General features: G+C 42.9%; 2 protein-coding genes across 2 annotated transcripts; both read right to left on the bottom strand.

Annotated features, from left to right (window-relative positions):
• Window positions 1-9,428: 9,428 nt before the first annotated feature.
• Window positions 9,429-12,520, bottom strand: LOC137294377 (uncharacterized). The gene has a single exon (XM_067825380.1). It carries the CDS (start codon window positions 11,421-11,423, stop codon window positions 9,429-9,431), a length of 1,995 nt encoding a protein of 664 aa, XP_067681481.1. The 5' UTR covers window positions 11,424-12,520.
• A 1,878-nt stretch (window positions 12,521-14,398) lies between these two features.
• LOC137294375 (polypeptide N-acetylgalactosaminyltransferase 3-like) lies at window positions 14,399-15,715 on the bottom strand. The gene has a single exon (XM_067825378.1). The coding sequence runs from the start codon at window positions 15,713-15,715 to the stop codon at window positions 14,399-14,401; it is 1,317 nt and encodes a 438-aa protein (XP_067681479.1).
• Window positions 15,716-16,690: the final 975 nt, after the last annotated feature.

The raw sequence follows: 16,690 nt of genomic DNA, 5'->3' as shown, positions 1-16,690 counted from the left end.
AATCTTATGAATAACTTAGCTAGCTTTATTTATCATGCAATGTATCTAAGATGTTAATATTATCAGTCTATACTGTACACACCATGTTTTGCCACAATGCAACTTTTGTAGTTATGGGCCGATGACCTACACTTATGTAATGAATTGAATTCTATCGTTTGATCTCACACAAGCGATATCTCCTGTGAAACAGTTTTGGAGACTGATAAAAGTTGCAACTTCCGCCAGTCTAAAGTATAGAGTGTAAGTTACCATTGTCGTTACTCTATAATGAAGTATAACCTAACACTGCCCCCAGTCTACAGTAGACTATATGTTACCATTGTCGTTACTCTATAATGAAGTATAACCTAATACTGCCCCCCAGTCTACAGTAAAGTATATGTTACCATTTTCGTTACTCTATAATGAAGTATAACCTAATACTGTCTCGAGTCTACAGTAGAGTATATGTTACCATTGTCGTTACTCTATAATGAAGTATAACCTAATAATGTCTCGAGTCTACAGTAGAGTATATGTTACCATTGTCGTTACTCTATAATGAAGTATAACCTAATGCTGTCTCGAGTCTACAGTAGACTATATGTTACCATTTTCGTTACTCTATAATGAAGTATAACCTAATACTGTCTCGAGTCTACAGTAGACTATATGTTACCATTGTCGTTACTCTATAATGAAGTATAACCTAATAATGTCTCGAGTCTACAGTAGAGTATATGTTACCATTTTCGTTACTCTATAATGAAGTATAACCTAATACTGTCTCGAGTCTACAGTAGACTATATGTTACCATTTTCGTTACTCTATAATGAAGTATAACCTAATACTGTCTCGAGTCTACAGTAGACTATATGTTACCATTTTCGTTACTCTATAATGAAGTATAACCTAATAATGTCTCGAGTCTACAGTAGACTATATGTTACCATTGTCGTTACTCTATAATGAAGTATAACCTAATAATGTCTCGAGTCTACAGTAGACTATATGTTACCATTTTCGTTACTCTATAATGAAGTATAACCTAATACTGTCTCGAGTCTACAGTAGACTATATGTTACCATTTTCGTTACTCTATAATGAAGTATAACCTAATACTGTCTCGAGTCTACAGTAGACTATATGTTACCATTTTCGTTACTCTATAATGAAGTATAACCTAATGCTGTCTCGAGTCTACAGTAGACTATATGTTACCATTGTCGTTACTCTATAATGAAGTATAACCTAATAATGTCTCGAGTCTACAGTAGAGTATATGTTACCATTTTCGTTACTCTATAATGAAGTATAACCTAATACTGTCTCGAGTCTACAGTAGACTATATGTTACCATTTTCGTTACTCTATAATGAAGTATAACCTAATACTGTCTCGAGTCTACAGTAGACTATATGTTACCATTTTCGTTACTCTATAATGAAGTATAACCTAATAATGTCTCGAGTCTACAGTAGACTATATGTTACCATTGTCGTTACTCTATAATAAAGTATAACCTAATACTGTCCCGAGTCTACAGTAGAGTATATGTTACCATTGCCATCAGTCTATAATGAAGTATAACCTAACACTACCCCGACTCTACAGTAGAGTATATGTTACCACTGCCATCAGTCTATAGTAAAGTATAGATTACGTCATCAGTCTATCGTAGACTATATGTTACGACTGCGCCAGTCAAAAGTGAAGTGCAAATTACGACAATGGACAGCCCCTCCCTCTCTGAGGTCTTGTCCTGAGCCTTTTGTAGGTCTTTCCACAGAGGTGCAGCCACGCTCATCTCTGCCGGTTCAAATCCATCAACAAATGTTCTGACTGGACGACTAACTACGGCCCGAAGCGAGTTTGAGTCAATATTTAGCCGCCTAGGGGCGGGGACGTGAGGCAACTAGGCATCAGTCCGTCCCTGTCCTCGTCAAGGCATCTACCTTTCATTACCGGGTTCCCGGCGTCGGGGGGATGTGTGACGCTTTGTTTCAAACGGGGACTAAAATAGACAAGCTTTCCCTGTTGACAGTTTCTCTCTAGCGATCTGATCCCTTCCCTCATAATCTGTCATTGTCAAACCCAGTTGAAGCTTTAAATTCAAGGTTAATCAGGGTCTTTTTGTGAGACACGGAAACAATGTCAATTCGGGCTGGACCGACCATTTATGTCGGACATTCCTACCCAACCCTTCGCACCAGTCTGGACAAAGCAACGAACAAAATATCAGGAAAAGTAAAAAATCTGTTGTGTAAGAAATGTAAAAGGTAAAATCAGCAGCTTATAAGAAATTTGTATCTGTCCTTATATGGCAAGGAGTGAGTTTGGTTTTACGCCGCTTTTAGCAATATTCAAGCAATATCACGGCGGTACATTGCAAGGGTATAATATGATATAATGTTTTCCGGTTTGTTTGTTCTCATGAACCGTTTTGTTGAATGTTGAGTGTGATTAGTAATACAACTTAGACACGACATGGTGTTTTAATTATCCTTTTTGAAACATCGGAAGTAGCACATTTATGTATGTCATATTTGGATATGAATGTTTCTGGTAATATTTATATAAATAATCCAACATATGTTATTTCTGTCAAGTTTTGGAGTGATGTGAAGGTTTTCGAGAACGACAGACGCCCAAATTTCGAAGTCAAGAGAAAATGAAACCATGTGTCGGAATGTAACCAAATAAAACTGTTTAACTAAACTGTCATAGGTACACACCTCAAGTTTGGGGTTATTTTAACAGAACAAAAATCCAAAACAAAAAATAAACACACACGCCCCAAATAAATAAATAAATAAATAAATAAATAAATAAATAAATAAATAAATAAATAAATAAATAAATAAATAAATAAATAAATAAATAAATAAATAAATAAATAAATAAATAAATAAATTGAGATTGTTAGTGGTATACATGTTAAAGGCATAATGCAATTCAAAATGTCAAGAATATCAGCATGGGAGCGAGAACAGGTCGTCGGAATGTCTAGCCATTTGCTTGAATGTTAGACTGTACATTGCAGACCATAATCGGGCTAATGAGTGACGTCACCCAGACTGGCCAGACAACTGGAAGATCTCGAGTAACCAGCCCGACAGATGCCCATCACCTCCGCATTCTCCATCTGCGCAACTGGATGCTCACGGTAACATCATCAGCACCAACTGCGTTGGATTACCGCAACAGCAGGAAAAATGTGCTTGTGACTTGTAATATTCTATCATAACACCTTCGAAATATTTACCTTGTTTGTGGGGTCGGGGGACAGTCTAAAAGCGCCGTCGGTGTACTTTCTTTTGTACGTCAGTTCATATGATCATACTGTCTCAACCAACGTCAAGTGGTCCAGCTTCAAAATAGACCTGGTCTGGAAATCCAGGTTACAGGTGCTCTTCATGCATCTGCTGTTATTAATGAAACGTCAGGTGACCAACACAAGAACGTGCCCCTTTGTATACACAAAGAACTTCTAGAACTTTCTACCACTCTCTGGGTTAGACTAGAATTTTTCAGATACTCTAGAAGCTTCCAGACTACAATTGCAACATTGTTTTCACTAACTAATAACACCAGAATATTAGCAATGATAGGACACCTTTTCATATTGTCGCTTTAGTAACCCCCCGAATGCTCGTTTTATCAGTCTGGAAGTTTCCCATTGCTACCTAAGTGAGATCTGGCTATTCACTTCATAAATCCGAAAGTCTTTTTATCATTCACAAAGTCTGGTATTGTATGGCCATGACCTCACGACGATCTGACTTGTTAGATTTCAATGAATCAATGTCGTGACGTCAATTGTGCTACCAGTCCTGTAGATTATATACTTTTGAAAATCATCATTACATACAAAAATGAAAACAACTGTTGACAATCAATTCCTCTTTTCATCATTGTAAGTGAGTGAGTTTTACGCCGCACTCAACACTATTCCAGCTATAGGGCGGCGGTCTGTAAATAATCGAGTCTGTACCAGACAATCCTGTGATCAACAGCATGAGCATCGATCTGCGCAACTAGGACCGGACGATGTGTGTCAACCAAGTCAGCAAGCCTCCCGATCCCGCTAGTCGCTCTTTTGACAAGCATTGGTTGCCGAAGACCAATATTGACCCGGATCTTCACTGATGGTAGCACAAGGAAAAGATTGGAAGAAATTAATAGATTACTGGTAACTTGGAGAAAAAGACAATACTGGTATTAAGAGATTGGCTCTCTCCAAATTATTTCATAGTTTTAACACATTACCTAACCCTACAGAAGATTTAATCTCCTGCCTTGAAAGAATATTTTCAAATTCATCTTGAATGACAAATATGAAAAAATCAGACTGATCAGTTAAAAAAAAAAATATTACAAACTTTTCGTTTTACGCACGAATGATATCAAGACCTTTATTAACGCCATGAAATTCACTACGCTCACACTATTCTTTTTAAAAAGCCATGTAACCCATGCAATATTCCTTTCAAGGATATATTACAATTTGTAGGAAATGTTCAGAATATATACTAGCCATATAAAGAAAGTGTGCATTGTCAAAATATTATCCCAGTTGATAAGTACGATAACAATGTCAAAGGTACATATAAACTTTAATAGACGGATCATGAGACCATAACAAGTCGGAAGAATTTCAGTTGAAAAGTAAATGACTATGATGTCACGAGTCCACAAGCAGGACAGGGGTCAAACGACCATGTCACACGCCCAATAACGGGTATGCATTGAGAACAGCAGTGCACCAACAACGCATAGAGCCTATCAAACGTGCAAGGAAGGCTTGTGGGATGTCATGCCAGATTCTCTCAAGTTCTTTTGCAAGGTCAAGGACGTTATCTGGCGGATGAGGAAGACGACGTAGAGGTCGATCCATCTCGTCCCAAACATGCCTCATCGGGTAGAGATCCGGTGAATTTGCAGTCCAAGGCAGTAAGTCAACGTTGTGGTGTTGCAAGAAATCTATTGCAACCCTTTTCGTGCATTGTCCTGTTAGAATGTTAACCCAGGGCCATGACGTGGCAGAAAAGGAATTTTAACAGGTCAAAGACTCTGATTCCTGTAGTCCACACCAGTTAAATTGCCCTAAACAATCACCAAAGGAGTTGTTTGGCGTACTGTTATTCCACCGCAAATCATCAGGGAACGACTACCAAAGCGATTCCTCTCCAAGACACAGGCCTGTGCATTACGTTCTCCCACGCGTCTATAGGCACGCTGACGTCCATCACTTTCGGAAGCACTAAAAAAAGTGAACGGGTATTAGCCAAATGTTTTCCTCTCATCCCTGTATTTCACCCTGACTGACTGTGTAACCTAAACATCTTACTGATATTGATATTTGATGTACTGAATGTACCCTGTCTCTATTGAGCCGACTAGTTGCTGTGTACAGATGTTCCTCTTTATGGTCTTTCATATCTCTGTACTCATTTTATTGGGAACAATAAAAACAAATAAATAAAAAAGCCTGACCACCCGATCCCGCTAGTTGCCTCTTACAACAGGTATAGTCGCCTTTTATGGCAAGCATGGGTTGCTGAAGGCCTATTCCACCCCGGACCTCATCACATTCACGAAGTCTGGTATTGCAAGACTTTTCTAATTCCGTAAGTTTCATACTGCTGTCTTTACTGGCTGCTCTTTTCATCAATCCAGAGATGTCTGTTTGCTCTTTTTATCATTCTGAAAGTTTAATATTGCTCTCTGGACCTAACCCGTGAAGGTCCCGGGGTAGAATAGGCCTTCAGCAACCCATGCTTGCCATAAAAGGTGACTATGCTTGTCGTAAGAGGCGACTAACGGGATCGGGTGGTCAGACTAGCTGACTTGGTTGACACATGTCATCGGTTCCCAATTGCGCAGATCGATGCTCATGTTGTTGATCACTGGATTGTCTGGTCCAGACTCGATTATTTACAGACCGTCGCCATATAGCTGGAATATTGCGAAGTGCGACGTAAAACTAAACTCGCTCGCTCGCTCTGGACCTACCCCTCTTTCCCTTTTGCTGTTGCCGCCTGTGTGCCGTTTCTATAAATGCCAAAGTGCTCTACTTCAGAGTGAGCTGGGGTTATTGTTTTCGTCGACTCCAAGTGACGACCGTTCACTTCTTCAACAACTATGAAGGTCATATATTGCCATGTGAGTGATCTCTTGGTATTGTCGTATGTGAGTGGTTATATTGCGTTTTTATCAATCCGTCAGTTTCATGTTGCAGTTCTGGTGACATATGGCTGCTCTTATTCATCAGACTGGGTCATTTAATAATACCGCAAATATCAAAACTAAAGACAATGAAAACAGAGTTATGGTCATTACCTTGGCTAGCCAGTGCATTCACTACCGTGCTAACCTATCATCCCTAAATGATCAGTAGTCGCGGACGAAAAAAACACAAAAAGTTTATGGAAGCTTTGACTCCATAGGCAATTATCTTGACTATGTAAGCAATGCTAATTTTCCTTTACACGACTGTTTGAACAAAATTAGTCAAGCACAAAGTATTCGGAACATGTGAGAAAACATTACGTGAAGAGCTGATAATGACCATTTTGTGTGGCACATGCGCCAACAGTTTCACTAACGACCCAATATATAAACAAAGCTGGCGAAATTCCTACAGAAACGCTATCGGAATTTAACATAAACTGTTTCCATTAAAGCCAGGATTAACCAACTAAATTCTCGTGATATTTGAGTTTTGAAGCGCTGCCGTAACAGAAATAGTTGTCTCATTACGTTGCAAACGACGCAGTGTTCTGATTGTTGTTACCGAATGATAGGGGCCGACTCAAGGTCCCACGAGTTTTAACATTTAAACCAACGTTATTGCTGGACTTGCGTTTTAAATGAAAAGGAAGATATTATCTTGGGAGTAATGGCCAATATGTGTGGATGGCTACGGGGGTGAGAAGGAGCAGCAGCAGCGAGCGAGAGCATGGTATTAATGCATAATCACCTTTCCGCTGTGACAAGCAGACGAGGTGAGCGTAGCGAGCGATGAGTTCCACCTACTGTGAAGCAGGCTGGAATTACGATTTTTTGGTTTCTGCTGTGAAAGCGGACAACCAGCAGCATAGCGATTGATAGCTTCTCACCCCAAGCAGGCCATACACACTATGACGTTTTAATTCAGCAAAGTGAATAAAGGTACAATGAATATCAATGTTAATACTTCTAGATTTAATGTACACCCAATCAAATAACGGAAATAAGTGAGCACGGGAAGGGAGGGAGGGTTAATATGGTAGTGAGCGACGGTAAGTAGTGTTCGGCGGAGACGCGAGAAGTGAAGCACCGTTATCTGTCGCGTGTTGTGATGACGTAACAACTGATGACGTCATGATTTGACGTAATGTTTGCAGCTGCGCGAGCCAAGGTAATATTTATAAACAAAGGCACGTGGTATAGCCACGCCATCAATAACACAATTTAGCGGTTAACGCTAAATGCTATTATTGCTGGACTTGCGTTTTAAATGAAAAGGAAGATATTATCTTGGGAGTAATGGCCAATATGTGTGGATGGCTACGGGGGTGAGAAGGAGCAGCAGCAGCGAGCGAGAGCATGGTATTAATGCATAATCACCTTTCCGCTGTGACAAGCAGACGAGGTGAGCGTAGCGAGCGATGAGTTCCACCTACTGTGAAGCAGGCTGGAATTACGATTTTTTGGTTTCTGCTGTGAAAGCGGACAACCAGCAGCATAGCGATTGATAGCTTCTCACCCCAAGCAGGCCACCGCGATATAAATCGCCGGCCATCCACACAGCAACATATAGATATTAGAAAATAGTGGATACGCGAACAGCATGAACGACTTACACTGTGCTGGGAAATAATGGAAGCGCGTGCTCACTTACTGCCGTTATTTCTATTTATCCGAGTTAATTAGCAGTTAAAGCACTAACAATATTGTGCACAAAAATGTCCATTGCAGTGGTTGACAGGTGCACCCCGTCCGCCAAGTAATGTTCCGGGCCACATTTGACCGGATCAAACTGGTCGTGGCGGACGCTGATCCCATGAAGCTCATAGATTCTGTTTGAGAGTCTTCGATTTAGCTTTTTACGAGAAAGTTCAAGCTTTTTGATGTCCATAGCAGCCGGCCACGCAACCCGTGGCAACATGAAAGACCACACCAGCGTCGTATCAGGCATACGTAGCTTGGCATACAGCAAATCACACATAATGTCTTCATATATGGACCTGGCGGACGTTTGGGACAAGTCATTCGAGCCTAAGTGGATCACGAGCCATTTGGGACTGGTGTTAGACGCGGAAGCCAAAAGACTGTTAAGCGAAGCTCGGAAGTGGCTCCATCGCCTCCCGCCTCGGACCTGCCACCGTGTACGGCCGAGACGTTGCAAGCGTTGTTCCAAGCTCCCCTTTGCCCTGGCCATGTAGCTGTCACCAATCACCCAGGCCAGATCTGTAACATAGAGATCGGACAGCAGAAAAAATTGCTACAATGTAATTGGTAAGAGCAAAGCTAGTAAATATTAAGTAGAATCAGTTAATTATGCGTGATTACTTTATTAGATCCTAATATAACCCTGGTATGCACAAGATGTCCATCTACCATACTGCTGAATTATACTTTCATCCAAACCATTAATCGCCGCAGTTGTAGCAGCGCCTATTCTGAAAGAATGTGATGTATACTGGGTCGCGTCATAACCGACATGTGATAGCGACTTATTGAGAATCGCCTGAAATTGATAGCGCGTTAATGGTGAGCCGTCAAAATGGACAAACAGCTGTGAGCTAGTGCGTGGTCTGGACGCGAGATACAGAGAGAGAGCTCTAACGGGGCATAGCTCTGAGGCAGTAGGAGAAATTGAAAGCAGAGTTCCTCTACCGAACTGGTCGGTTTTAGAAAATCTTATGCGCAAGGTTAATCCCTCGCCTGAAAATGAAACATCATTAATTTGTAGTGAAGTTTTTGAATCGTCGGCTTGTGAACTGCAAACCAACTCGCTGACCCTGAGGAAACCAAAAAAGGCTAAGGTAAATGCTGACTTAAAAACCTGAGCCTCGTAAGAAGATCTGCAGATAGCAGGCAAAACACCTACGATGCGCTGAAGAACTGGAAATGTGATGGGCTTTCGTATGTCCCTCCTAACTTTAATCTTGTGCATCCCAATGATGGCTTTTCTAACCAAAAAATGTTCACAGTGATTGATAAGGTTATTTAGTCTATTCCAGGTGGATAAGGCTGAAATGTAAGCTCTTACAGTACGAGGGGATTTACCTTGAATTGACATGTAGCCTATGAATTGCAGAAGTTGGTCTAGGCAAATGGGTCCTCCTAATGGTAGACTAAACGCGCGCCTAAACGTTTCGAGACATTGCAGCGCCGTGTAATAAGTGCGTCTAGTGTTGCGTGATAAAGAAGACACGATAAGTATATGAGATTCTGTCATACAATCTCCCAAATGCCTCTTGGTAAGCTGGTCTGTGTCGGGTCCGCGTCTGGAGCCATTTGGTGAAATCGGTGCCACTGAAAGCGCGAAAGAGCGTCAGCTATAGCATTTTCATGCGTGCTAATGTACTTGGCGTGAAATATTATGTTGTGCTGCAAGGAGAGTAATACTAAGCACCTTACTAGTGCCATGACCCTCTTGTTCTTGGATGACTGCTTGTTGATAATATGTACGACTGCTTGGTTGTCACATGTGAACATAACCTTTTTGTTGCTCAAACAATTTCCCCACAGTTTTAACGCTACCACAATAGGAAATAATTCAAGGAGTGTCATATCCTTGGTGTAGCCTTTTTGTATCCACGCTTGGGGCCAGGACGCACATGTCCAGCTGCCCTGGAAATACGCCCCGAAGCCGTGTGTGCTAGATGCATCCGTGAAAAGACGTAAATGCTGACCAGACAGCCAAATAGAATCATGAAAAACGGATACGCCATTGTAATGCTGCAGGAACTGTAACCATACTTGCAGGTCCTGTTTCATACCGTTAGTGAGTCTTATCCTATGATAGGGGTAGACGTTTCCGCAAAGGGCATCAGTCAAGCGTCTACAAAAAGCCCTCCCGCACCTAACTGCGCGACACACAAAATACAGCTTGCCTAACAAAGATTGTAACTGGTGAACTTTTAGTTTGCGCTTTTGTGACTGCAGTAAGGCGACAATTTCTTGACACAAGTGATTGATTTTTTCAGGTGGTATCCTAATCTCCATAGAGATAGTGTCTATGGTTATGCCTAGGAATTTGATGGTCGTGGTTGGTTGAACTGTTTTTTCCTGGGCTATGGGAATACCGAAATGTCGAAAAAGCTGAATGCTTGAATCTAACAGGTATTTACATTTGCCTGATTGGGCGCGACCTCCCACCAGGAAATCGTCTAGGTAATGCATGATGGATGCACTGTGTGTGTGTTTGGTTATGCACCACTGCAAGAAACGGCTAAATGTTTCAAAAAGAGCGCATGATATCGAACAACCGAAAGGGAGACATTTGTCAAAATAGTAATTTCCTTCAAAATACATACCTAACAGGTGGAAATCTTCCGGACGGACTGGTAGTAAACGGAAGGCTGACTTAACATCAAATTTTGCTAACTGAGCTCCCTTGCCTAATTGCTGCACTAAACTAACCGCCTCATCGAATCGTGAGTACTGAACGGAGCAAAATTCCGCGGAAATTCCATCGTTTACGGACGATCCCCGGGGATGGGAGAGGTGGTGTATAAGACGGTAGTTATCCGCGATTGTGGTGACACTTGATGTGTCTGATTTCTTTTTGACTAAACCAACGGGAGAAACCTTGAGGTTTTGAATCGGGCATGAGGGGAAAGGCCCGGCGATACGACCAAGAGAGATTTCTTTTTGTAGCTTGGTGTTGACAATTTGAGGAAACTGCCTTGCTGATCTAAGGTTGGGAGCGTTGTTAGGAGTGAACGAACCAGTGAACTGTAAATTAAAACCTGAGGTAAAACCTACCCGTAATAGATCGGCATCTTTTGAGCACACTGCATAGTACGCATCGATCCATGGAATCAGTGTGTTATATTTTATGGGTACCGGAGCTAACGACATCGGGAGATGGGGGTAAGCTGGCCCTGTTTCGGAGTTGCACTTGTGCATTGTTTGTTGGTTTGCTACGAAAAGAATTGCACTGACGGGCACTATGGTTTGAACTTTTGCATTTGGAACATTTGTGGGGGTACTTGCAAGATAATCTTGAACATTGGGAAAAATTGAAATCCCAGCAGACTTGCTTATCAGTGACAGCAGTGACGGAACCAGCAGTGCTGGACTTAGTGTCTGTGAGATTGTAGGACTGCCTACCGTGAACCATGTAACGGAGCCACAGATCGCCGTCGATGGCTCCCCAGGAACGCGTGGGATCTCTAGCCATTTTATGGCGGAAATAATAATCATAGGTGTACCACGAGTCATTACCGTACTTGTGTGCGGCGCCCCGAACTGCGTCAACGTATCCTAACAGTTCTTGAACTGCACCTGGGTGTTTTTGCAGGTAAATACTCATAAAAATATGGAAGGCCGTAGTCCAGGAGGCAATACTGAGGGGTTTAGAAGATTGTTTACTTGCCGGTTTAAACATGACCTGACCTGCCTGGTTAAAAACCATTTGTAACGGTACATCGCCATCCTGCGCAACGTTTTGAGAAGGGAGGAGTGTTTGGAAGTCTACGAACTCGCCGTTCCATATTTTTTGCCTGACCGAATCTTTCACATGAGCACCGATGTGGTCCGTTTTGTAGGAAAGCTGAGGCAAACCCGCATTAACCGCAGTGGCATCGGGTACCTGCCTGTACGTGGGGAGGCTTCGCTGTGAAGATCCCCCACCCGAAGCTAGATTAGAAAGCCATTGTATCGTGGCCTGAATGCTTGATGCAGAAGGAACTGTGCATGCATCTAAATCCGGATTAAACCCTGTGCGTGCATCTACCGCCTGCTGACTACTGGGGTGCGCGTCTGCCGCCGGCTGCGCTGCCGTGGATTGGGTAACCGGCGCGGGTGTTAGGGACGGTGTAGCTAATAATAAGTTTGGGTCTATCTGAATGGGATTGTTCATTCCCTGATGCAATTCTGAAGCTAAGCTAAACCTACCTTGCATTGGAGCGTTCCTAGGAGGATCGAAGGTCGTCCCCAAGGTCGTCCCTTGAATATCCACCGGCGGACTTGATGTGCTGATGGTACTGCTACCCCTTGTTGATCTGCGTTTCTTTCCAGCTGCAGGTGCCGGGACTAGCCTGTGCTGTAATGCTGCTCTTCTTTTTGGTCCCATTACAGATTGGCGACGTTAACCTGCTTATCGATGTTAATATGGTAGTGAGCGACGGTAAGTAGTGTTCGGCGGAGACGCGAGAAGTGAAGCACCGTTATCTGTCGCGTGTTGTGATGACGTAACAACTGATGACGTCATGATTTGACGTAATGTTTGCAGCTGCGCGAGCCAAGGTAATATTTATAAACAAAGGCACGTGGTATAGCCACGCCATCAATAACACAATTTAGCGGTTAACGCTAAATGCTATTATTTTTCTCACTGTCTTCGGAACCCCAAGACACTTGGACGTCACTCTGCACATTTTCTGCTTCATCATTTTCTCATCTTTGGATAAAATTACATAACTATGTATTGGTAAACCATTAACCGGCGAAAAGAAATGCAAGACTCATGAGAACAACCCTCAAATCCGGCTCAAGCAGAGCAAACATGGCGACCACTTGTAACAGCAGGGACCTGCCACGCCGGCTTCGTGGGCCAGGGTTGGTCTCATCACGACTTCTTCTACAAATTCATTCACATTCCAGTTTCGTGAGAGAACTGATTATACACACGTATACAAACATGCCTTGTTACTGTTCACTTTCCATACTCCAGAGATAATGGACCTTTCTCAAGTCATAATTCAGTGTACTTGATTTGGTTTTGGAATGTCCGTCAAGAAATGCTCGCCGGACTTCAATTTGAAGAACACAATGTTCTTTCACCATCCACGTTGAACAAAGCCAGGCAATATACCCAAATATGTCGGTAACAAGAATGTTTATTTGTTATTTTTGTGTCATAGGGATCCGAAGGTCACTTTCCGAAGCGTGTGTGTTCCAAACCTGATCAAGCCCTCTGGATTCCCAATGTGAAACTGTAACACATTAACATAGTCAGTCCTACGGGCTTTATAGGCTGTGAGAGGTCATTACCTTCTGGTAGGCAAGGGTACATGGTCTTGTTTTTAGTCACGGATTATCCGGTTCAAAACTTGAACCTTTACGAGATGATGCCATATTGTTGGGCTATGACTGACAACACTGAACCTCTAAGTTTCTCAGATCTCATCTTTGGTCGAGTGGAGAGAGCGGCTGCCCAGTGAACGGAATGTCATTGGTTCGATCCCCTACCGCCTCTAACCGTAAAGAAAAAGACGTTAAAATGTGTATTTGTTGCTACCAAGCCTGGCCTTTTGCATTGACGAGATAGGGCGTGGGCGTGTTGCTTCTGAGAGAGTACTGTGTCTGAGTGGCCTTTCCATCTTACAGCCACGGCATGACAGTTCAGTAGGCTAGCATTTACATCCGGCATTATCCACACCGGAACTCACACCTTCTATGAAGATACGGGTCAGAAATGGCCCTCAATAAGCAATGCTTGTCGTATGAGCGACTAACGGAATGGGGTGGTCAGGCTTTTAGACTTGGTTGACACGTCACCTTAACCCCGATGCTAATGCTGTTGGTCACTGTATTGTCAGGTCCAGGCTCGATTATTACAGACCATATAGCTGGAATATTTATCTGAGTGCGGCGATAAAGAATAAACAAACAATGCAAAGTACTCACAGGTGCATCTATGTTGATGTATCAGTGCAATATAACACCTTTCAGCTCACAATAAACTCAATGGAGCATTGTTTAAAGCAGCATTAAACCCATACCACTCACTCACACACTTTCGCCTGATACAACAAGCAATCGGCTTTGGGGACCTTTTCTTAGCAGTGTCCAGTGAGGGTCCATTAATATGAACATTGATTGACGCCGTCGACAATGCAAGAAACGTTTGGTCGAATCTAGATCTGTACATCTGTCCGATTTATTGCGCGATTTCGTAAAATGGTAGGTGGAAATTTGATGGAGATCCTGATGACCTATACTACACTGCTGTGAGCCAAATACACCCAACAACTGAATCGAACCGACTTTCAAATATTCCCAAGTAACGACCATAGCATACCCGTCTACCTTGTGTAAATGAAGCAAAAGTGTGCGAGTGAATTTAGATTTACGCCACTTTTAGCAATATTTCAGCATTATCACGGAGGTGTACAACAGAGATGCAGCAAGAGCAGTCAAACATTTTATATACAGATTTAATGCTAATGAAACAATATTTGTGATGTTATGCTTTAGATATTGTGAGGAAACGAGAGGCTGTAAGTGAACGTCCAGTGTGTAAACTTTATATGCTCCTTCCTGACTTCACATGGCATCAACATAATGGTCTGACGGTGACCGGTCGCAGGATCGGGGTCGCTCACGTGCATCATGCAACTTTTCCCATCATGCCACATCAGCTGATGATTGGCTGTGAAGGTCCACTGTTGACTAATGTCATCGATGCTGCACGGCTTCAACACAATGTACCTGTACTCGGACCCCATGCATTTGTCCTTCACCTTCAGAAATCCGTTTTGCGTGAGCGCTATGTTACTAGACCCATAACCCCAACACGGAATGAGATGAAACGAATTTGGAAAAGTACTGTCCAATCCGATACAAAGAGAACTTGCTGCATTTTCAGCTTTACCGAATTTAACAGACGATAATGGTGGAACTTCAAGTTCTGGAAGGACGTTTTCAAGGTACCAAGTGAAACGTTTACAGTTTAGATTGCGTTGAGTTCCTCTGATTGTAGACAGATCACCGATATCGGCGGAGCGGGACACTCTACCTTCATGAACTGCATAGAAAATCCTCTTGTGTTCCCCAAGCCACATCTCTGCAATGCGTTGTTCATTGTGTAGAAGATCATCATACGACACGGCAAATGGATGTCCTGACTTGAAGATATGACCAACACGAGAACACTCCAGGATCTTCATATTGCCACCACACATCCAAACCCGCAGGGAGAACTCCACGTCCTCCGCACCCCAAGTCTTCATTCCTTCATCAAGGCCTCCCAAATCCAAGTAGTATTTTCTATCCACGGCAAAACAGCACCCAACAATGGCGGGAGTAATTATTGGGTCAGTGCTGGTTCTGCTCAGCAAGGTTCTAGGTGGAATTGGGGCAAACGTGAAACCGAGGCTCCATTTGAATTCTCCGCGCATGTTCTCCATATACTTCCGGTACTCTAGTGTCATGGCGTCAATGGTATCAATTGCTGGTTGAATGACGGTTTGTCTGTTTTTGTATATTTCCCAAACTATTGGCTCCAGCCAGCCGATATTCACTTCTGTGTGGGAATCTAAATAAACTAGAACCTCCCCTTGAGCTACTTTGGCTCCCATGTTCCGCGACTTCATAGTACCTAGGCGTTGTGTTGATCGTATAAGCGAGACTTTAGGGAATCGACGGAGGTAGAACGTCATAGGTTTACCAAGGAAAGGGAGATCACTCTTGTCGTCTATAATGATAACTTCATGTAGAAGATGTGATGGACTGTTGTTGATGACGCTGTGAACAGTTCGCAGTAAAGTCGACCACGGTTCGTTATGCATTGGAATTATAACGGACACTGACGGGAGGGCTGCACCGGATACATTGACCTTTCTGCACTCGTAAGGGCGCGTATCTGGAATGTGTCTGTCCAATGGGATTTGGTTAGATTTTGTGACATTGATAAAGAATCGTGACACCTCAATAAACGAATTCATTGGAAAAATACCTTCACGAATTTGGTCAAATTCTTTGTTGGATATGTTTTGTTCGAGTAGATTAAGGTCACGCCGACCAGTCTTCGCAACACGGGTAATCAGTCCTAGTTTGTAAATGACAACAATGTTGATTACGTGCACAACGATCGCTGAGCCCAACAGAATTTTCACCTTTAAACTGCCCATACGCGCCATGTTGATGGCTGGACGCTGAAGATACTCAATTTCAAGACGAGGCTGAAGTAATGTGTGTCACCTGGCCTGGCACGTGGAAGCACGTGCGCCGCGAGCTTTCTGACTCGCGTTGATGTTTGTGTTGTGGTCACGAGGATCGATTTTGTTAAATGTTGTGGTATTTTATCCTCAGATTTTCACGCTGCGAGGACAATGTGGGTTTGAGATTTAAACATTTCTGTGTCGACTTCACAAAATCAGATAATAACAACCATCAGCCTAAAAGGGTTACTGGCACTTTGAGTGTGATGTAGCTGTGACGCCGTCAAGAGATGCGGTGGCATCTTTCCCTCGGAACCCTTGTTCCATTCAAAATCTCCCATCAATGAAAATGACCCTCCTACAGATTGTTTCCAGCGTTGACAGGTGAGCAGACCGATGTTCATGCTGTTGATCACTGGATTGCCTGGTCCAGACTCCCTTTGACCCGTGAAGGTCCGGGGTACAGTAGGTCTTCAACAACCCGTTTTTACCATAAAATACCGACTAACGGGATCGAGTGGTCAGGCTCGCTGACTTGGTTGGCACATGTCATCGGTTCACAATTGCGCAGATCGATGCTCCTGTTGTTGATCACTGGATTGT

This window comes from Haliotis asinina, chromosome 8, assembly GCF_037392515.1.
Source record: "Haliotis asinina isolate JCU_RB_2024 chromosome 8, JCU_Hal_asi_v2, whole genome shotgun sequence".
In the NCBI taxonomy this organism is placed as follows: domain Eukaryota; kingdom Metazoa; phylum Mollusca; class Gastropoda; order Lepetellida; family Haliotidae; genus Haliotis; species Haliotis asinina.
This window is presented reverse-complemented; position numbering and strand designations above follow the sequence as displayed.